The 21,832-nt window shown below is 40.1% G+C and overlaps 1 protein-coding gene across 4 annotated transcripts in view; it reads left to right on the forward strand.

Moving 5' to 3' along the window:
* Window positions 1–21,832, forward strand: part of NF1 (neurofibromin 1) — a 75,131-nt gene that overhangs the window by 6,298 nt on the left and 47,001 nt on the right. For 2 of the 4 annotated variants that reach the window (XM_061363295.1, XM_061363297.1), the window contains exons 2-25: window positions 971–1,114; window positions 2,361–2,444; window positions 4,691–4,881; window positions 7,133–7,239; window positions 7,500–7,567; window positions 7,809–7,884; window positions 8,392–8,549; window positions 9,176–9,349; window positions 9,529–9,651; window positions 9,943–10,017; window positions 11,152–11,283; window positions 12,197–12,241; window positions 14,142–14,276; window positions 14,806–14,919; window positions 15,558–15,637; window positions 16,922–17,045; window positions 17,456–17,599; window positions 18,022–18,268; window positions 18,598–18,671; window positions 18,786–18,869; window positions 19,430–19,870; window positions 20,304–20,443; window positions 20,803–20,925; window positions 21,331–21,414. In XM_061363295.1, coding sequence (XP_061219279.1) covers window positions 971–1,114; window positions 2,361–2,444; window positions 4,691–4,881; window positions 7,133–7,239; window positions 7,500–7,567; window positions 7,809–7,884; window positions 8,392–8,549; window positions 9,176–9,349; window positions 9,529–9,651; window positions 9,943–10,017; window positions 11,152–11,283; window positions 12,197–12,241; window positions 14,142–14,276; window positions 14,806–14,919; window positions 15,558–15,637; window positions 16,922–17,045; window positions 17,456–17,599; window positions 18,022–18,268; window positions 18,598–18,671; window positions 18,786–18,869; window positions 19,430–19,870; window positions 20,304–20,443; window positions 20,803–20,925; window positions 21,331–21,414 — 3,167 coding nt within the window. The remainder of the gene's footprint in view (window positions 1–970; window positions 1,115–2,360; window positions 2,445–4,690; window positions 4,882–7,132; window positions 7,240–7,499; window positions 7,568–7,808; window positions 7,885–8,391; window positions 8,550–9,175; window positions 9,350–9,528; window positions 9,652–9,942; window positions 10,018–11,151; window positions 11,284–12,196; window positions 12,242–14,141; window positions 14,277–14,805; window positions 14,920–15,557; window positions 15,638–16,921; window positions 17,046–17,455; window positions 17,600–18,021; window positions 18,269–18,597; window positions 18,672–18,785; window positions 18,870–19,429; window positions 19,871–20,303; window positions 20,444–20,802; window positions 20,926–21,330; window positions 21,415–21,832) is intronic. The other 2 variants (XM_061363296.1, XM_061363298.1) reach the window with 1 other exon arrangement.

Raw genomic sequence — 21,832 nt, forward strand, 5'->3', positions numbered from 1 at the left:
TAAAATACAACTGGCATATGTGAGTTATAAAAAGAGGTGATGATGGTGATTCCTTTGTAGTTCCCTTTGCTTTAGAAATTCAGTAAAATGGAGTTTCTGGAGCTCCATTCCTCACATTCTCATGTTCATGAGGGGCTGGTGCTGGTGGGGAGCACACAGGGAAGGTGAGTGTGAGCCTGGGAGGTGACTTGCTTGTGACCCTCGTAGAGTCTGGGTATGGCATGAAACAAAGTGCAAAGTGTTCACACAGCAGGAGAAGCATCTTGGGTTTGTGCAGTGATTCTGAACCTTATCTGAATGGGAACGGATGCATCAGCGCGGGGCTCACAAGCTGTGGTTGGCTCCTGGGTGCTAGAAGTGTGTTTGAGGCTGACACCTTGTTGCCTGGCTGGTGGGGGTGTCTGTGGGACCCCCCAGTAACCCATGTCCTGCAGAAGTTGTTGGTGGTGGCTCCTCCAGGGACTCAGTTGTACCTCTTGGTTGGTTCTGTCCTGTGAGAGAGAGGAGGACACGTATGGAGCCACTGTTCCCACCTCCCAGCTCGCCTGCTGGCTGAGCTGCTGTGGCTCTGCCTCCTGTCACCTTTCAAGAGGCAGATATTTTTCCTTGCAGCTATCGGCCTTGTGAAGATTTTTAGTATTTAACAGCCAGTTGTTGAAATAAAGAGACTTTTCTTCTGAGAATCCTACCTTAGGTTTTCCTGCTCCTTTTGACGGTTTTGACATTTGGTTTGTGGAAAATTTATCACAAAATAGAGGTTTAGTTTCCATTCAGGTAAAGGAGTAGGTGAACTTCAGTATTTTGTTTTACAGAGAACTAAAAGAAAGTTGATGTAGAGAAAATGAAATAACCAACGTGTTTGTAGTTGTCTCCTGTAGAATGTTTATCAGGTGATTCAGAATCTTCAACCTGTCTTTAAAGATGCAGTTTTCCATGTAGAAAAGCTGACAATACTTTCCTCTTCTTGCAGCTTCCTATAAAGGCTGGCCAGCAAAATACCCACACCAAAGTCAGTACGGAGCACAACAAGGAATGTCTCATAAACATTTCCAAGTACAAATTTTCCCTGGTCATCAGTGGTCTCACCAATATCTTAAAAAATGTTAATAACATGGTAAGTTTTCTTATTTTGGATTGTTGGGTTAGGGTTCATGTGGGATCTCCAAAGCAGGTAACAGAACTGGCCATACCCTAGCAGTACTGGGGTTTATGGCTTTAGTAGGAGACTTTGCAGCAAGCTCTTCTGGATGTCAGCTGTGTAGAGATGTGCTAAAGCACTACAAAGGATTGATAAGGTCTGAAAATAGATTGTCCTGCTGATGGGGATTTTAGGCTGCTTAAAGTTTGAGAGAGAATTTGTGTTAAATAAACCCCATAGGCACGAAGGAATGTGTTGATGTGTAAGATGATTGATAAATGAGAACTATGCAGTTATAACAAGTATCTGTGTGTGATATATAGATTTTCAGAGGAAAGATCTAGCTAAGAATGCCAATAAAAAAAGTCAACATTTGCTTTGCACTGAGTTGCAAGACTTAACGTTTTTTGTGTTTGATGGATGGAGCTACTGTATGAATTGGCAACATTTTGGAAGGATTTCTGTAGCTGAAACCAGAGACCAGCAGACTGTCAGCATGGTCTTAGTTTAGCACACAGAGGGTTTGCACTCTGCTGAAGTTGAGGTAACCTCTCCAATGGTTTAAAATACAGCTTCCTTTGGGTGACTTCTACACGTGTCCCATGTGTAGGCCTATTTTTGGTGAAATCTTTTCTGCTTTGTTTTGCTTACTATTGCTGGAACTAGTTGCTACTGTTGGCAGTAAAACTGGGTGCTGGCTTCAACACCCAATGGCACTCTGCCGTCCTTCTGCATCTGAAGCGTGGGGTCTCTTTGGAGCCTCTCCTGTGTTTGGTCCTGTAGTCTGTGCTAACTTCTGCAACACCCTAATAAGCTTGTCAGTATGGATTTGTTGTAACATCAGTTCTATTAAGATGTTGGCAGTTAAATAGGTAAGTGGGAAAGAGTCAGCAGTAACTGATACCAAAATAGGTTCTGGAAAGGTATAACCTTCATTTCTGAGTACATTACAGGCCTGATGGAGGTAAGGGGCTGCTGTGCACCTCCAGTCGTGCTTTGTGGTAACTGTTCCATATTAGACTTGGCATTGCAGACTGGCCAAACCTATTTCTTCAGCAATAATGTTTTAATTCCTATTTTAATCTGATTTTCGTTGGCTTTGTTTCTAAGCTCAAACCCAGAGCTGTAAAGGAGCCATAACTTCTGTGCCACTTTGCTGCATTAATGCATTACAAGTCAAATTTCTGTGTCTCAGATGAATCTGTGTCCTTTCTACTTCTAGAGAATATTTGGAGAAACTGCTGAAAAGAATTTGTATCTATCTCAGCTGATTATCTTGGATACACTGGAAAAATGTCTGGCAGGGGTGAGTAGGCTTACACAAGCCACCGCTAAGTTGGAATCAAATGGGTTAGAGCACACAAGTCAAATGCTTGTGTATCTGTTACTACTGGTGCTAAAGTTAAAACTCATCTGTTTAGAGCAAAGTAGGATTAATGCCATTTAGAAAATTCTAAATCTTCCTGTAACTGCAATCACTTGATATAAGTGAGAAATGAATGATTTCGGGGTGCTTTTTTCCTGCCTAAAATCAGTGGGTTTTTTTCAGCTAAGAAGATTCAAATAAACTTTTGAATTTGCCGTTCCCACTACTCCACTGATTTATGGAGCTACAAATAATGTTTCTCTTTTAATAACTTGTTAACAAGAACACAGCCGTACTCAGAGACATGTGTGAACTGGAAGAAGGGAAGCCACAACCCAAATGAAGAATGAGATGTGGCTGTGAAGCTTCGCTAGGTTTTTTTGAGCTGTGAGTGCTTGTGGCATGTCCTGCTCACTATTTTTTAAGTAGGTGCATCAACACGTTTTTGTCTTAAACACTTTTAAACAATTTAAACAGAAAAAGTAAGGAATGGTAAATCATGTTAAAAGTAGCAGAAATTCAGTTCAAGTATCTGTTTTCTGCGCAAAGTGGTGGTTTTTCCTTACATTTCTTAAAACTTTCATTTTTTTGAAGTAATCTGTCATGAGCTGCTGTATACAGCAGAGACTTTGCTATCGCTATTCGAAAGATTACTTTTGCAGGTGTTTCCTAGATTGCATTAGTTCACCATGTCCAGACTTCCACTGGGAGTCCAGTCCTGAGCTTTCCAGTCAGAGCTGTGCTGCAAGGCAGTTTCTATTACCTTTGGGATGTAAACGGTTCTACAAGTTACTGTGTGAAGCTGTGTAATTGCAAAGCCAAGCTTCCCAGTGAGCATGGTTTGCAGTGGTTTATTCCTTTAGCAAGAAAGGAACTTCTTTTTGAAAGCTGTATTCCTGGAGGAATGGCATGGAATCAGCTAAGCTCTTTGCTGTTTCTCTGCAACAGTTTCTGAAGTTCTTTCTTTATAAGGTATCGACCTTACTATGGTTAGCTTTGTCAAGCAGCATATCTTGCATTACAGTACTAAAACAGGCTGAATAATTGTGGATTCTTCTAAAATCACAGAAGAGCCAGGTAAATACCTTCTCCAGAATAATCTTCAGCTTTTACAGCTGAGGTAAATGCTGCTTCTTGGCGTTTCTTGTCTTTGGTGCAGAGAGTTGGAAAAGCTGTTTTAACCTCAGAAGTTAATTCTTTTAAACTACTCCTTACATGCATGTTGTTTGAAATGTCAGTGGGTTTTTTCCTGATGATGGTATTTGAACAGCCTAAAATTGCGCTGAATACTTCTTGCTTTGTCAATTTAAATGAGAGCAAGTTGAGCCAGTGTATGTTTAATAAGACTTGAGCCAAAGTTCTATACAAAGAGCGTTGTGTTCTGCGCTATCTTCAGTCGTATTTCTTGCTCCCTGTTCTTGCTCAATGTTTCATCCAGTTCTCATGGCAACAGGACTCAGGTCAACTAAGTGGGAGTCTCTGAAACTTCCCAATTCCCTATGGTAAATTCATTGGTAGAATTTTAGAAAGCTTTAATGCTGACCCTGTGTTAAAACTTGCTTTTAGTAGAGCAAAGTTTCACTTTGAATTCTTTTGTAAATAGTTTCCTTATGTCTCATACTGTGCAAACTGGCAAAAATGAGATGTTTCTGTTGCAGGAAAGTTAAGCCATTTTTGACTCGTGTAGAGCAATCCCAGGCAAGAGAAAGGGAGAACCTCTTTTTCAGCTCACTTTTTTAATATAAAATACTTGCTGTCAAAATACAGTGGTTCAAGTCCTACCAAAAAGAGAGGTAAGGGTGGGTCTTTGCTCTTTGAGCTTCCATTCCAAACCGAGATAGTTAATGCTCTACTGCTAATACTTTACACAGATCAACAGGCATAAAGATGCTTTGCTTCAAAAACTAGTTTGATCTTTTGCTTGGTCCTTGATAACATTGATTAACCCAGTGTCCTATATATTTTGGAGACTTAGCTGAAAGTGTAAGATGGTTTGAATGACATGAGTTACTGTTCAAATGGAAAGAAGCCTGTTCTGTGCAGACTACTTACACTATGGCCAGGGGTAGCCTTCAGGCAGTTAGGAGTTTCGATTCAGGTCCTGTGCCTACTTACCAGTGGCAGATGCTCCGTGGTTTTTTGCCTCCAAACCGGAATTTCATGCAATACTGCATGTTTATTTTTAGCAACCAAAGGATACCATGCGACTAGACGAGACTATGCTGGTGAAACAGTTGCTGCCAGAAATCTGCCACTTCATCCACACCTACCGTGAAGGGAACCAGCACGCAGCTGAGCTGCGGAGTTCGGCCTCTGGGGTTCTTTTTTCTCTGAGCTGCAATAACTTCAATGCTGTGTTCAGCCGCATTTCCACCAGGTAGGTGCTCTCAGTAGCCTGACAAAGTGTGTTAGAGGATCTGCTACATAGTGATGTGTAGAACATCCATCATGAGGTGTAGTCTTCCTAAGTTCAGAAAAGTTAACTGTTTACATGGTAATTAATAATATGGTTCCTTAGTTCCTAAGTGAAACTACCCCTCAAAACTTCACTTGAGTTTCTGATTACCAAATGAACCTGTTTCATTCCCATCCTAGGTCACTGCCAGCAGAGTTTCTGTGAGCTGCATTTACTGCATCTTTAGTTTGCTTTCAAAGTATGTGTTAAATACTACTGTAGACTGCAAATAATAGTAACTCAGTTGAGTAAGTTCTTGCAAGGTGTTTTGGAAAACAAAGGCTGCTGAAGATGATGGTTGCATACATTTGCCTGTGAATTTAGAATGCACAATTTCAGCTTGTCTGCAGCTTGACTGGAGCCCAGTGCTGTTTTCCTTCTGAATTTTTCCTGCCTGAAGGCTTTTATGTCAAATCTGTCTTAGGCCTGAAGGACAAAACAGCTGGGCAGTTTGTTGGTTGTTGGGAAAGACCCATTTGTCTTCTGCCTGATTTGAGTTTCACAGCACATTGACTGTAAAAATAACTGTCTTTGCTAAGTGAGAAGAGAGACAGGCCCAAAGTTTCCATCTATTCTTTGCTCTGTTTGCCTTGTTCCACATCCTTCTGATGCTTCAGCATTTGCCAATCCACTGGAGTTGTGCATTATGCTTTTTATTACTGAAATACTTAGATGTTTTTTGGAAGATGCTTGAGACAGCTTAGCTCCAGGCACATGTCACAACTAAATCACCCTTGCTTTGCTAGGAGTGGAGCTTCGGCAGCCTCATGTGGTCCCATAGCAATGAGTGTGCCAATTTAATCGAGACAAAGATTTATATATTCCTTCTAATGGAAGAACAGTTCCTTCCCACATGCTGGAAAACACTTGCATTTTAGAAATCAGTCTAAAATTATTTAATAATTTTAAATTTTAAGTATTTTTAAAGCTTTTGCAGAGCTATAATAACTTCTGCTTCAAGAACATGGACTTGGCAGCTGGGATGGAGGATGTGGTTTTACTCAATAGGTTGATTATGTTTTGTTGCTTATGGAAATGGAAACAATTTCTTTTGCTCCTTTTATAGGAAGTACTTTTCAGTTGAAGTCTTTTGACAGTCTTTGAATCTGGTCCATGGATCTATATTTATTCATATGTATGTAGCATGGTTTAGTTCTCAAGCTCCAAATCCCTTCCTGCCATCCCTCTGAGCTGGCACACAGCGCTTTTTCCCTAACCTGTTTTTCACTTCAGATGGCTTGTACATGAACAGTTAAATATTTGACCAGTTGTTGCTGATCTCCACAGGGGTCAGCTTGCCGACAGTTAGCATTGCTGATCTTTTGACCTGTGCTTCCTGTTTAGGCATATTTCTAGGCCTTGTACAGCAGCTGGGGGATTTTTGGCACGAAAAGCACAGCACTGGGGACCTTCCCATTCCCAGCGAGGGCTGTTAAGTTGAAGAAATGAAGAACTGCTTTTGTGTGTAGTACTAGAAATCACATTCCATGTCTAAAACACATCTGTAGCTTTGGAACAAGGCATGGCAATCTTTAGTTTGTGAGAACATATGATTTAGTTATTAGTGGCTTAGTATCTGATGAGATGTTTAGTAAATCATCGGATGCAAAAGTGTAAAAAGATGCTGTTCTGTTTAAACTGGTGTGATTAAACTTGGTCCTCTTTGATCAGACCAGAAAAAATGTGGCCCTTCTTTAGCTTACAAGGGGTGGTTGTAGCTCAGTGATGTTAAGTACCATCAGTCACTGCTTTAGTCTTGAGAAATGATCTGGGGCAAGACTTGCTGTTAAGGAGCAGTAGTCTGAAGGTGTCACGATTCCACAGATTTAATATTTAGTTGGAAAGATGACAAGATTACTGCTACAGTATGGTAGATAACAGAAGGATTTAGGCAACTCTTGGGCATAAACAGACTGTCACCAGATGGTGTTGGTATCCTGTAAGACTCATCACTGATATTTCTAGATCCATTTTTCAGTATGAGGATGGAGCAAGATAAAATGTTAACTCTTAATCATTCAAGCTCCATCTTCCATTTCTAAACCTGGAAAAGTTTATCTGAGGAGATAAGATAACCCTCCCCTGCTGTTCCAATGTGTACAACCATAGGCTTGTGTTCATACCTCTCTGACATAATCCCATTGAGAAGTTAGTTTACTTTGCATATTTTTAGATTACAGGAACTGACTGTTTGTTCAGAAGATAATGCTGACGTTCATGATATTGAACTTTTACAGTACATCAGTGTGGATTGTTCCAAACTAAAGCGACTCTTGCAAGGTATGATTTGAGCCTGTGTTTTAAAATACTGTTACCTGAATATGGCTAGTTAGAGCTGACACAATGCTATTGATCTGGGTATCTTTTTATTGCTGTGGTTTACTCCAAATAGTCACGTATTTACCAATATATTTCAGAATATTTAAGTCACAGAAACATTGGTTTAAAAACTGCTTTGCACTTCAGATGTCTTTTATAATCTGTGTTGCTTTTTAGAACCAAGTATCTTTCCTCAATGCAGAAATGTTTTACCTTTACAGAGACAGTATTCAAGTTTAAAGCGCTTAAGAAAGTAGCTCAATTGGCTGTTATCAACAGTCTTGAAAAGGTGAGTATTTTAATGTTTGTCTTCTGTTTCATTGTTTATTTGCACACTTGCTCTAATTAAGGAGTAGTTGCAATTCAGTAATTTACCATGAAGTGTAAGTCGGTGCGTCCCTTCGATGCATATATGTTTTGCAAGAGATGTTGAGTGATCAGAAGAAGAAAATCTTGCTTCGTTTGAAGACATAGTTCAGAGAAAATATTTGTAAGCTCTGGAATGTAAAGATGTTTTTCATTATCTGCAGGCGTTTTGGAACTGGGTGGAAAACTATCCTGATGAATTCACAAAGCTGTATCAAACACCTCAGACTGATATGGCTGGTAAGGCATAGCCAATGATACACTGTTCCAAAGACACATTCCCTTGCATTTTTGACCCTGTCTGCTTCTTGTGCAGCCTACAAATAAGAACAACCCCAAATTTGTGCCAAGCCCTCTGAGGGCAGGCAGGGTTTATCATTATCTCTTGTCTCTCCTGACTCATGTTTTAATTAAAAAGTGATTCATTTTGTGGTTCACAGCACAAAGAAATAAAACCTAAAACGTGGGAACTCTTGAAATATATTTTTTTCATCTTGATACATGAAAAACCTTGGAGACCATCACCTGCATTTGTCTCTAGGCAAAAAGAGAGGAAAACTTAATATTTTCAGGGAAACCATGTCTTTAACTGGGTTGAGACCATTTTGCCCCTAGTAGCGTGCCAGTAACGTGCAAACCAAAACTTTTCTTCTGTGTAGCTGGAGCTATCCCTCTGTCCTTTTATACCTATTCTTTACCTTTTCATCATTAAAACTGGTATTGAACTTGGGCTTATATTTTCTGCAGATTGTGCCGAGAAGTTGTTTGACTTAGTGGATGGCTTTGCTGAAAGCACAAAACGTAAAGCAGCAGTTTGGCCACTGCAAATCATACTCCTGGTCCTGTGTCCAGAGATAATCCAAGATATAGCAAAGGACGTGGTGGAAGAAACTAAAATGAACAAGGTAAGAGAAGAAAAGTGTCTGAATTTGGGTTCTGATTTCTAGAGGATGCTTGGTTTTGCTTGTTCTGTATTTCAGGTGTATTTTGTCTTTACTGCCTAAAAAGCACATTACAATTCCATATTCATGCACTCTTTTTAAGTTCTCACCTAACATATGTTCTGTCACTGTCAATCCTTCATACAGATAGCGTGTCCCAAACAGTGTTACATCAGGACTTTTACATCTCCTTGGAGATTTAAATCCCAGCGATCTGATTTTCCCCTGGGAGCATTGCTTCTAGCTGACCAGTGTGGTGCTGGCCTGGATGTCTGCAGTGCGTGTATTGGGCACTCCCTAATAGCAGCAGCTGTGGCAGATGTTGAATTAGATGAGGCTGCAAACATGATGGTTAAGAGTAAACAACCATCTATCTTCATACCATTCTCATTGCCCTAGATCATAATGAACTTTAGTAATCATAAAGTTTCTCCAGAATGCTGCATCAAGTTGGTTTTTGCAGTCCCAATGTCCATGATTTCTGATGAGAAAACAAAGTGTTGTTTGGTTTTAATATGTAAGGATCTAAAAACCCTGCCCACAGATTACCAGAGCTCTGGCTATAACTATTCCTGGTTTGAATTGTGCAGAAACTGTTCCTGGACAATCTCAGGAAGGCACTTGCAGGCCACGGTGGGAGTAGACAGCTGACTGAAAGTGCTGCTATTGCTTGTGTTAAACTGTGCAAAGCTTCTACCTACATCAACTGGGAAGATAATTCCGTCATTTTCCTACTAGTGCAGTCCATGGTGGTGGATCTTAAGGTAAAACTGCCTGTTTCCTATTTGCAAGGAAGAAATCTGAATTTTAAGATACTGAAATACTTTACTTTTCTCCTTAATTGAATACCATGGTGGGTGGAAGTGGAAAATGTTGTATTGACAGTAGACATGGGTAGTCTTGGTGTCTGATTTATACATTTCTGGTTTTTTGGAATACACAGAATTTGCTGTTTAATCCAAGCAAACCTTTTTCAAGAGGCAATCAAAATGCAGATGTAGACCTTATGATTGACTGCTTGGTTTCCTGTTTCCGCATAAACCCTCATAATAACCAACACTTTAAGGTGAGAACTCTGCCTACTGGTAAGTCATTCTCCACATACTTTTGATGACCTGTCAGTTATGAAAGATACTCTAACAGCAGCTGGAAGCTCATGGATGAGTTCAACTGTATAGATATCTCTTAGTAATAAATCGCTCCATGTTTTTATAACTCTGTCCTTAGCTGATTTCCTTGTTTAGATTTGACAGCTTTGTCAGTTTAATAAAAAGGCTCCACTCTGTTGTTCAGTGTGATAAGAAAGATGGCAAAGACAGAGATGTTCCTAAGTAGCTTTTATGTGTTTTTATTGTAGATCTGCCTGGCCCAGAATTCCCCATCAACATTTCATTATGTGCTGGTAAATTCGCTCCACCGAATCATCACAAATGTGAGTTCTGAAAATATTTCATCAGCCCAATCTGTAATTTCTCTTCACATCAGCATCTGCTTATTAAATACAGTTTGAATGGTACACCAAATTCTGTAGCCAGAATCCATGCAGCAGGAGTTGGTTGCTAGTAAGGAAGGACATACAAATCTTTGTTCATGCTGTCCACCAGTTGGGTTCCCAGTTTAAGAGCTTGTGTTCCAGTATAACACTTCAGCAGAGATATGCTTTGATATCCTCTAATGTAGGATGACAAATGAATCTTTATGTTTTCTGGTCATATAGTAGGTAATGCTTTATTGATGCATGAAAAACACTCTCAGGACATGCAGAGTTACTCCACTTCTAGCATATTGCCATAAGAACCTGGGAGAGGAGCTGCCCTCATGGTTTCGTCCAGGGCTTTGATCCAGTATGAATTGAAAGAGTGTAAAATTTGTAGTAAATGCTGAATACCAAAAGTAGTTTGAAAGTTTGTGCAGTTGCTGACCTTCAGTTTGTTACTGTGCTTTAAGTCACTAAAATAGCACTTTAATTTTTATTCTGTTCAGTATGAAAGTAGTCAGTACCAAGAAGCAGCCAGCCTGATTTAACTTACAAAACATGTTCTATTTCATTTATCCCAACAACATAATGAAAAAGCTATACTTCATAAGAAACGGTATTAGGCACTTTAGCAAATGGGGGAGAAAATGTTCCTGTAGATGCAGTGGTGCAATACAGCTTTTCAGATATTATCAAGTACTTCAGACACCAATTTTCCATTTTGTTCAGTGTATCACAGTGAATTGAGTGCACATTGTTTGTTTTGAAGTATTACACAGGAGCACTCAGTATCCCGAAATCCCCAATGGCTGCCTGCATTTGTGGGTACAGAGTTTGTGCTTGCTCAGAAAGAGTACCATAGGAAGCAGCTGAGTTGGAAGTCTTCTGTTATATGTTTAAATCAGTAATGTTTTAAATCCTAAAAGTTTCAGAATGAGAATACAAGATTAAGGTTTGAGTGATGCAGTGTAAAATACTCACGTGTAAAGGTTGGTTACACCACAGCTTTTGTAACCTTTGGAGGTGTGAAATGAATGATAATCCAAGCCCTGCCCTGCCAGTTTGAACATTGCTGTGTTGTGGTTGCAGTCGGCTCTGGACTGGTGGCCGCGGATCGACGCTGTGTACTGCCACTCCATGGAGCTGCGCAGCATGTTCAGCGAGACCCTTCACAAGGCCATCCAGGGCTGCGGGGCCCACCCGGCCATTCGCATGACTCCGGTAAGGCTTCCAAAGGAGCTCTGCAAACACAGCCCCGCAGTTTTCCTGTGTCTCCATCCCATTCCAGCTTTTTTATCCATTAACTTTAGACTGGAAACTAGAGGGGGGGAAGAACATTGCCATCCAAAAAGCAACAGAGAGCCATACATGCTCTGTAAACCTTGCAGGCCTTGGTGTATTGACTAACTGGTTTTGGTCAGTTAGTGATGTATGTTTCTCAGTTTTCATGCTGCTTTTAAATGAGCAACATAGAAGTATTTCTTCTGTATCTGTCCTCTGTGGCTAACTGTTCATTTTAAGCTTTCTTGCTGTGTGAATAGCTAGGTAATATGTCCGTTCTTGTTTAATCTGAAAACAAAAGCATTCTGTATGTGAAGATAATGTCTGAAAACTGCAGTGCTTTTCCCACGATTGACACGAGTATCTCTTTCATTTCTCTTGCTTTCTGTTGAGCTAATTGACTGTTTGGTCTTGGTGACAGCATCAAAGTGAAAGATTTTTCAGGCATTATGAAATAAAGTCAATATTCTTGCTTGACTTGGAAAAAAATCCTTGGTAAATGCAAATTTGTAGCTCATCCAAATTCTGTAGCAAGTTCACATGCAGCTGCATGGCCTTTCTTCCACAGTTCCCACTTAGGACTTTGGATGTAGTAAGGGAACTTGGTTGTTTTAAAAGGCCTAAAATGTTACAAATGAAAATACTCCTATTGGGGTTCTCAAATGAAAGCAAATGATCAAAATACCTTCAGTTGAAAGCTACAACATGTTTAACTTGCTTTTCACATGTCTGTATTCATCTGTTGAGAAAATAGCAGGGGTTTTGTAATGGCAACTCGGACATTGATTGGTGGTGCTTTGTCTTCTGCTTCTTATTTTCCGTTCTTATTGCCTGCTGTCGCTCACATGGTCAGATGCCAACCAGTCACTGTTTTGCATGGCAGTGGGCCTCTGTTGCTGTAAGTATGACCCATTGTAACTACCGCAGAAAAGCCCTCCCTTGCTCTGACTTTTCTGTGCATAGTTACCACTGCAGTCACCTCACTCCATCTGGGGACAGAAGGTAGCGTGGTTTACACAAGAACATAGGATGGGAGGAGATCCCAGCACTACCCCTGGCAACTGCAGGGTGATCCCTTGCACAACCAGCCGAGGTCCTTCCTGGGAGTAACAGCCTTTAATTGATTCTGGTCTTTTCTTTCTACCCCCTTCTCCATCACGATGCTCTTCCAGAATCTCCCCGCTCTAGTGGTTAGAGCCATATCTAATTTCCAGCCTAAACTTATTTGTGTCTAACTTGTCCCTGTTGTTCTTGTTCCAGTGTTGCCTGTTAGCTTCAAACTGGTGTCTACCCCCTTGCTGTACCTGCAGAGAGCAGTCATGTCCCTGTCTTTGTTTAGCATAGGCTTTAGTTTTGATTGTGTGAAGTAATAAATTGCTTCACAGAACAAGTTGGCTTCTTTTGCCATGTGCCTCTTCTCAGAACCCCCTTCACTGTAGCACACTAAACTTTAGGAGAGAATTAGTTAACTTGACCAGTGTGGAACCAGTTTCTTGATTAGACGCTTTTTGTATAATGGATTTTCTGTATATTTTCACAGTAACTATCATAATAGCTCTGTCATCATGAGATTCTGTTTTGTTGTAGAATTGAGCTATACAATGTCATATCTCTTCAGTCACTGGGAGGATTATTTCCAGCTAATTTGGGTGGGGTTTTTTTTGTTCAAAATTTGTAAAGTTCAGTGAAAATAAAAAACCAGTTACTGTTGGAGCTTCACAAACTATAAACTACACAGGATAGTTTAAAAAGCTGTGTGTCTAAGAGCCTTATATCCTATCTTATGGTGAATATCCACAACAGCGATTTATTTGTCCAAGTTACTGTCCTGTAACTATTTTGGTACCTGTAAGCAAAAGTGCAATTTCAATCCCTCCTGGTATAAGATTGAAATTAATGAAAATACAAATTCTGTAAAGTAACGGAAGAGATGAAGTTCTTTTGATTTTGGACATAGTGGGGATCACTCAAGTTCACCTCTTTAATGCATGTATTTATATGTGTGTATATATGTACAGACATGCACACATACATATATTGTGTTTCTCAGAGTTTAGCATGTATCCAAGTTATTTTTGGTTGAGATGAAGGAAGAGCAGTCACTTGCCATACAGCAGTAGTAGAACATGATATGGTTCATCTTGGAGTCAAACCAGAATACCTAATGTGAAATCTCAGTGCATACCTTGCCTGTCCAAATGTCCTTCATTTCACAAAGGAGAAGGAAGTTGTCCAGAAGTAGTTAACTGCTTTTTCAGATGGGGCTAGATTTATTTCACTGAAGCAATGCACTGCCTACCTTGTGAGAACCAAAAGGTTCTTTTTTCAGAGGTCACAGAGAAGAAAATGCTAAAATCCAGACTGATGATGACAGAATATAGAGAATATTTTGCCTTTAGAAGAGAGTTCCCTGCCCTCCCATGTGTTCAGACTCACTTGGAAACATTTACTTTTATTTCTTTCTTAGACCAGAGAGAATCCCTGTAAATATTTTTGGTCCTTTTATACATTTTTCTTTGGCCACAATTCGTCTTATGCACGAACTTTTCTTATGCTCACATGCAGCTCACTAGAACAATTCGGAAGGAAACTGTAAAGATACTAAAGGGATAGAGTATGCAGATGTAAAAGGGGATTTTTAAGGAGACAGCTGTGTGCCTATACTGGAGTGAGTGTTAGATACTTTCAAAGTTCTGAATGAATTATGGATTATAAAAGCAATACACTTACAAGATGTTTCATTACAACTGCTGTGTAGCCTGCCTTACTGACAGTGACTGTGGTTTTCCTTCTGTCAGAGTCTTACCTTTAAGGAGAAAATGACAAGCCTTAAATTTAAAGAAAAGCCTACTGATCTGGAAACCAGAAGCTACAAGTTCTTGCTGTTATCCTTGGTAAAGCTGATCCATGCTGATCCAAAGCTGTTGCTGTGTGTAAGTATATCATACTACTCATCCATAGGAAAATTTACTTTTGAAGCTACTGAATAAAGCTACAAACCTGGCACTTAGGGTACTTTCCTACTCAGTCTTCTGAGTTTAATGCTGCTTTGAAAGGAGAAAGGCAAAAGTAAAAAGAAACTGTAAAGAGTTGCAGCACAAGGAAAGGGAGCATAAAGCTCTAACTCTGGAGGGGGGCAGGATGAGAGAGGAACAGAAGAAGAAAGCTAAAATAAAGGTTGGGGGAAAACAAGTCATCATTTCACTGAGTCGAAGGACAGATGTGGTCTTCGATCTCCCGTTTTTCTCAGGTCTGTTTATTGTTTAAATATTTCAGTTGTGTCAAAGATCTGATGTGCACAGGGCATTACAGCTTAAAACTGACATAGTCACTGAAAGATCCAGAAATCTGCCTGGTTAATCACAGGAAGTGGTCGGTCACTAAAATGCTTTACATTCAAAGTAACATGGTTGGTCATTAATAAGTTTTACAACTTAAACTTTGTTTGCCTGTTGCTGTTAGAATCCAAGGAAGCAAGGGCCTGAGACACAGGGGAGCACGGCTGAGTTAATTACAGGCCTCGTGCAACTCGTTCCGCAGTCCAGCATGCCAGATATCGCACAAGAAGCCATGGAGGTAAGAGAGCATGTCCTCTGTGCCGGATGAGGGGTGCACAGGCAGATCAAGGCTTTTGCAGAAGCTCTGAAGTCCTGTGTTTTGGAGTTTGGTCTCTATCGATACTTTTCTAAATGCCTGCTGCACTAAAAGTCTTCCAGGAGGTGCCAGTTACATTACCCTGCTGTCTTCAGATTCCTATTCTGAAAAATGCACTATAGTGTCTGTGCTCCATTGGCATCTTTCATGCTTTAGGTTTTCACAGGTAGACTGAAAAAGGGATTATTAAAGCTTTGTATAGTTGAATTTTAGTTAGTAATTAAGGCTTTTTTGTTTAACTTCCCCTCAACAAGAATTGCCACAAATAGTGTCAATATTCTATTAACCTATCAATATATGAAGTACACATTCTTGATAGTTTAATGGTAGAATTCAAGAATCTTTCTTGTATAAGAATAATCCTTTTTGGTGTGAAAGTCTCTGTGGGAGTTCAGGTTGGGTAGTAACATCCTGACAGTCATTTACAGGAGCTTAGAGATGGAAAAGTTCCTGCCATTATGTAATTTGATTTCAGTGTTTTGTTCAGTCTTGATTCTTTAAAAGGTTTCTTTAAGGTAAATCTACCTTTTAAGTGAAGCTCTACTTTGTTTTGAATTTAGGCCTTGCTAGTTCTTCACCAGTTAGACAGCATCGACTTGTGGAATCCTGATGCACCTATAGAGACATTCTGGGAAATAAGGTATGTAAGTTAACTTGTGTGAATTAGAGAATGGCTGGTTTGATTTGTCTTGTCTTTTGAAATAGCTGTGAGTGTTTTGGGAAAGCTCTGCAACACCAGCATGAATCTGCAGTCAAAATTGTTACGTGTATTCGTGGAGAAGTATCTTGGTTGTGCTATATGCATCTAACAGAAATGAAAGAGGAAACATTCTGCTGGTTTACAGAATGACCCTTCAGCCTGATGTTAAGGTGCCCAAATGAAAATTAGTTTGAAAAGTCAGAGAAGTTTCCCTCTCATTCAAGTGTTTACTACTTGTTTAAATTCTGTTTTATTCTTTGGGGGCTGAGGAAGTTTATGCTGGTTCTGTAAGTGTGTGTTTGCTGATCTTGACTCCGAAGCCCTCACCTAAAGAAGGTGGTAGCTTGCCCTGACCCGAGATCTCCATTTGTCTTTCTTTTGTATTTAAATAGCTTTTTATAACTTCACAGCAGCTATTGCAGTTATTTCTTGGGGAATATTAAGGGAAATTTAAGTTCTAAACTAGGAATCTGTAAGCTCAGAATGCTAAGAATTGCATGAGCTGAATAATTAATAGTAATTTGGTGATCCAATCTGGTCGGTACTGGTGTTTGAGTTAGAAGAAAGGGAGCAACAGCCTAGGAGGAACTCTTACAGCATCAGCAAACGGGCCTGCATGACTGCTGAGTGTGGCTCAAGGGGCTTGTTATGGGCTAGGTTTGGGGCTGAGCCCTGTGTAGATGGGCAATAACTGGAACTCATGACACTAATTCCTAGCAGTAGGAATGAGTTTGTGCTGCTCGGGGTGGGGGAAACACCCATTAAAATTGACACTAATTTGGACCCTTTGGCAGTTTTAACAGAGAGTGTGAGGCCTGAATGGATAAGAAGAAGGAACATCCCTAGATGTGTTCCTTCCAGAACAGAGTTGAGACACGTTGTCAGAGCAGTGTAGGTAAACTTGTACTGCCACTGTCTGTGCTGTATCTGTTCTGGGGATAAATGGAGGATTCCGAAGCGGCAGCCCTGGAGTCCGGACTTCTAACAAGTACCCAAATTGCTTAACTTCCTCTAGGGAGCTGGAGAGGCAGCTGGGCGGTGGGAAGGGTCACAGGGGAGCTTCTCATTTAAACTACACACCTATCTATTATACACTGTAAAAGATGGTGCTAGTATACGTCTAGGATATTTGGGCTAATTGCCTATTTCTATGTAAAATGCAATCATATCTTCAAATGTTATTGCTAGATTATAAAGCTAATGCTGAGTTTCATTTTGCTGCAGTTCACAAATGCTTTTTTATATCTGCAAGAAGCTAACTAGTCATCAGATGCTGAGCAGTACAGAAATCCTCAAATGGCTGCGAGAGATTCTCATCTGTAGGAACAAATTCCTTCTGAAAAACAAAGTAAGGAAATGGTAACATTTATCTGTCTCAGTTCCTGCTTTTCTGATCAGATATAGAATGTGTAGAATGAAATGTACAATACTGCTGAGCTTGGCTTCTTCAGACTTAATTACATCCAAATTACCATTATGTTAGCATGTATTCTATAGAGGAAGCCCAAGAAGCCTGTAGGGCTTTCAGAAGGCAAAGGCATCATTGTGTGCTTGCCTCAAGGTGATGTTTTTTGAAGACGACTCTCCAGATAATTTCTGAGGGGGAAATACCAATCTAAGATACGTTAATATGGGTAACTTTTTAAGTCCCTGAGAACACCAGCGTTAAAAGTATTGTGTAAATGGTGAAGAGCTTTTTCTTCCTGAAATCCATCAAAAACTGATGTTGATTTATTGTTTTCTTCCCTCTCTTCACAGCAGTCAGACAGGAGTTCCTGCCACTTCCTCTTCCTTTACGATGTCTCTGGAGGTGGAACTAGTCAGATTTCTCTTGACCATGAAGAGATGATACGCTGTACTCCAGGAGCTACCCTCAGGAAAGGGAAAGGGAATTCTTCCATGGTAAGTAAGATATGATAATAATTCTTTTTAACACTTGGAGAGGAAAACCTGTGTGCAGTACTGTAAAAGATCACAAATTCCAGCATCTGATAAGGTATACCCTTTGACAGACGAGCTTCTCAAGCCTAGTTTTGCTGCTAGTTCTGGCACATCTTTTTATGAGCAAAAATATTAATTTTGTTTTTTTAAGGTGGTCTTTTCCAATAGATTTTGCAAAGTACATGGTTATCCTTATGAAAGGAGCAAGTTCTTAGCCACTTTATATGTGCAGCAGCATGGAAGAGCTCTGATCTTGTTTAGGATTGCTTGTTCCTGATAGAATAAAAGCAGCTTTAAAGAGCAGTTTGGATAAAGCTGGATTTTAATGAAGTTGCCATATTCATAAGGAGTATTACCGAATCCTGAATTCTCTGTTTCCCAAGGAAAGCACAGCAGGTTGCAGTGGAACTCCCATCTGTCGCCAAGCCCAAACAAAATTGGAAGTCGCCTTGTACATGTTCTTGTGGAGCCCGGACATCGAGGCAGTGCTCGTTGCAATGTCCTGTTTCCGGCACCTCTGTGAGGAAGCTGATATCAGATGTGGGGTAGATGAAGTCTCTGTGCATAACTTTTTGCCAAACTACAATACTTTCATGGAGTTCGCATCTGTTAGCAATATGATGTCAACAGGTAAGAGTCGTGGAGCAGGGAAATACCTTTGTGCCTGTGTAATGAGACTGTTGTTTGTGTTTTAGCTTTAAACAGGTTGAGATTCTTGATTGGATTGCTGCTCCTGTTTTCATTAGAATATCTTAATCATTGGAGTCACTAGAAAGAGCTGGGAACTTGGGTGACTGAGTTCATGATTTTAAAGTGTAATAAGAAGAATCCTTTTCTGAACACGTTAAGGGGGTGTGTTCCTCTGTTAATAATTTAATTATTATTACTTCTAAAGATCTCATAATTAATGTGGGTGGGTTTTTAAAAATCATGGTTAAATGTACTGTGCCCCTTTGCAGGTAGAGCAGCTCTTCAGAAGAGAGTGATGGCGTTACTGAGGCGTATTGAGCATCCGACTGCAGGCAATACCGAGGTAACCTTTCTGAGTTGATGTAGTCTTTGCATGCATATTTCTTGAAAACAGAAAATACTGTTGCTGCAAGTGGTCTTGAAGTTAAATTGTGACACAATCTTCCTCTTATTTTAGGCCTGGGAGGATACACACGCAAAATGGGAACAAGCTACAAAACTAATCCTTAACTATCCAAAGACCAAAATGGAAGACGGGCAGGTGACTATGAACTTTTCCATAGTTTCAACCCTTAGAAATTCACAGTAATTCTTTCAGCTTGCTTATTTTAAGGAATTGGATTTGAATCTAGAACTTGAGCTTTGTAGGCAGACTCCATCAAAGCATCCCAGAAAAATACTTGTAAGCAGTCATTGACTGTGCTTACCAAGAAGTAATTTGACTTGAATTGCTGTAAGAGAGGTAGAGGCTGAGCTTACAAATCTGAGTAGTGAAAACTCTGGACTACTACTAGGGAAATGGTGAAATCCCTTTCACTGGAAGGTTTTAAACAAGCTGCTGCCTATCATGATTCAAACACACTTTATCCTGGTGCAGAGCAGGCCGTTCAGCCCCTTTCAGCCTTGCTTTGTCAACTTATTTATAAGCAGAGGCTCTGTGTAGGTCTCTGTTCTGCTGTTACAGTAAACTGTAAAACGGGAATCTTCAGAAAGCCTGGAATTGTAAACGCAGGACGTGTCACAGAATACTTTAAACTTCTGCTCTCTCTCCGTTGGTTTTGATTAATTGAAACAATTTCATCTCCTGCCATTCTCTTTCAGGTCACTGAAAGTCTGCATAAGACAATTGTGAAGAGACGAATGTCGCATGTCAGTGGGGGAGGCTCCATAGACTTGTCTGACACAGACTCTCTTCAGGAGTGGATCAACATGACAGGGTTCTTATGTGCCCTGGGAGGAGTGTGCCTGCAGCACCGCAGCAATGCAGGGCTGGCCACCTACAGCCCACCCATGGGCCCAGTCAACGAGCGCAAGGGCTCCATGATATCCATGGTGTCCACCGAGGGAAACACGGAGACTCCTGTCAGCAAGTTCATTGATCGGTTATTGACTCTCATGGTCTGTAACCATGAGAAAGTGGGACTTCAGATACGGACTAACATTAAAGATCTGGTGGGTTTGGAGTTGAGTCCAGCACTTTATCCAATGCTGTTTAACAAACTGAAGAACACCATCAGCAAGTTTTTTGATTCTCAAGGACAGGTAAAATGTCGATACATTCCTCCTCGTTTGTGTCTTAGTTGAAAGCATCAGTCATGTCTTTCACTTAGGAATTGACACTGAAACCTATTGGTGTCCTGTACAAAAGACCTTCAGGCATTGGGATTGAATTTTCCAGCGTGCATTAATAATTACTGTGTTTGTGATTCCAAGCTATGGTTAACATGGAGTAATTGAAAGCATTCTTGAATTCTTAGTGAACTCTGAGTACAGAATCTGTGAGAGTGTTCTTGGTGTCATTATGGCTTCTAGTATTGACAGACTTAGTCTTGGCATGTGTTGGGATTCTTTTGGCTAGGTGGTAACTGGAAAATGCTTGTACATGAGATTTTTGCAATGCTGCAGTATATTTAGTACCCTTTATTTTTTATTTTTATGTGTGTGGAGAACTAAGACCAGCGTTTTCTTTCTGTAGGTTTTGTTAACTGAGACCAACACCCAATTTGTAGAGCAGACTATTGCTATAATGAAGAATTTGCTTGACAATCACACAGAAGGGAGCTCAGAACACCTTGGACAAGCTAGTATTGAGACAATGATGCTAAATCTGGTTAGGTAAGAAATCCTATCCACCTTACTGTACAAAGTAGTTCTTGTAGCATTCCTGGTTTCCTTTCTGTACAGTGGTGGTAGTGGTTAAAAACCAGCTGAAGGGTGGATTTCTGCCCAGTCTTACACCAACAGAAAACTTCTTTAGCCAGATGAAATTTGTTGCTTGTCTTCAGTTGATACAGGGCCTGGTTTTCTGGGAGGGGGGAAACAAAAGTAGCCCAAACACTTGATTATGCACATCTGCTGGGTCAGCCAGGTTGCAGGTTCCAGCATGGAGCTGAAGAGAATTATCAGCAGTGTGAGCCTTGGAGTGTGACATAGCATTAAATATTTCGTTACTCTCTTTGCCTTTTTTTCTCCAGGTATGTGCGTGTCCTTGGAAATCTGGTGCATGCAATTCAAATCAAAACTAAGCTCTGTCAGTTAGTAGAAGTAATGATGGAAAGGAGAGATGACCTTTCCTTTTGCCAAGAAATGAAATTTAGGTAGGTATTGAATTATGCATCTTCTAGGACAGTGTAATGTGGACAAGTGTAATTGTGTTTGGTTATATGGTTAAAAATATAAACCAAAACCATTCTCACCTATTCCTGCTATAGGGATGGTTTCCCTGTCTCTGGCTTCAGAATAATTTAGAGCCTGGTGCTGCATTAAAATGTTATTCTTATAGTGGGGATACTAAACACGTGTAAAAATGTGTGTGATGCAGACTGGGGAATTACTTGGTATAATAAAATCAGTTCATCTTCAGTGTGTGGTCATTCAGTTTACACTGAACTTGTGATAATTAAGAATGATGCCAGCAGTAGTGAGTGTGTTTGAGGGAAGGGCTATTTAAAAACAAAACCAAACCTCCTCCAAATCTAAAGCAGTATATCTGTATGTAACAGGAACAAAATGGTCGAGTATTTGACAGACTGGGTTATGGGAACATCTAATCAAGCAACAGATGAGGATGTGAAATGCTTGACAAGGTAAGAAAGAATACACTTAAACTGTTCCTAACATTGCTAACAGTGTTCCAGGTGGCATTTCATATCCACAGAGGAGCTGGCACATGTGGACTGCCATAAGTGGTAGTAATTTGAAGGAAAAGAAAAAGGCAGAAACATAAGTTTTGGAGAGCATCAGCAGAATTATATTTAGTGTTAGCCTTAACTAAGGTTTTTATGATTGTTTTGTTTGTTTAACCATTGAGTTTATTTAATTCCATTTAATATCCTTTCTGATTTAGCATTAGGACTGAATGCTTTATTTTGCTGTATCTTTATATGATGCATTTTGAATAAAATCATCAAACACGATAGTGTTGAATTTGTACTTGACTGGGTTTTTTTTCAGTGGCAAATTTGGGTTGCAGTTGTTGTCCTTAGGAGATACATTGCTTGAACC

Source organism: Neopsephotus bourkii, unplaced genomic scaffold, assembly GCF_033783945.1.
Source record: "Neopsephotus bourkii isolate Nb327-2 ecotype Australia unplaced genomic scaffold, CSIRO-AGI_Nbou_v1 NB_1154, whole genome shotgun sequence".
NCBI classification, from domain to species: domain Eukaryota; kingdom Metazoa; phylum Chordata; class Aves; order Psittaciformes; family Psittacidae; genus Neopsephotus; species Neopsephotus bourkii.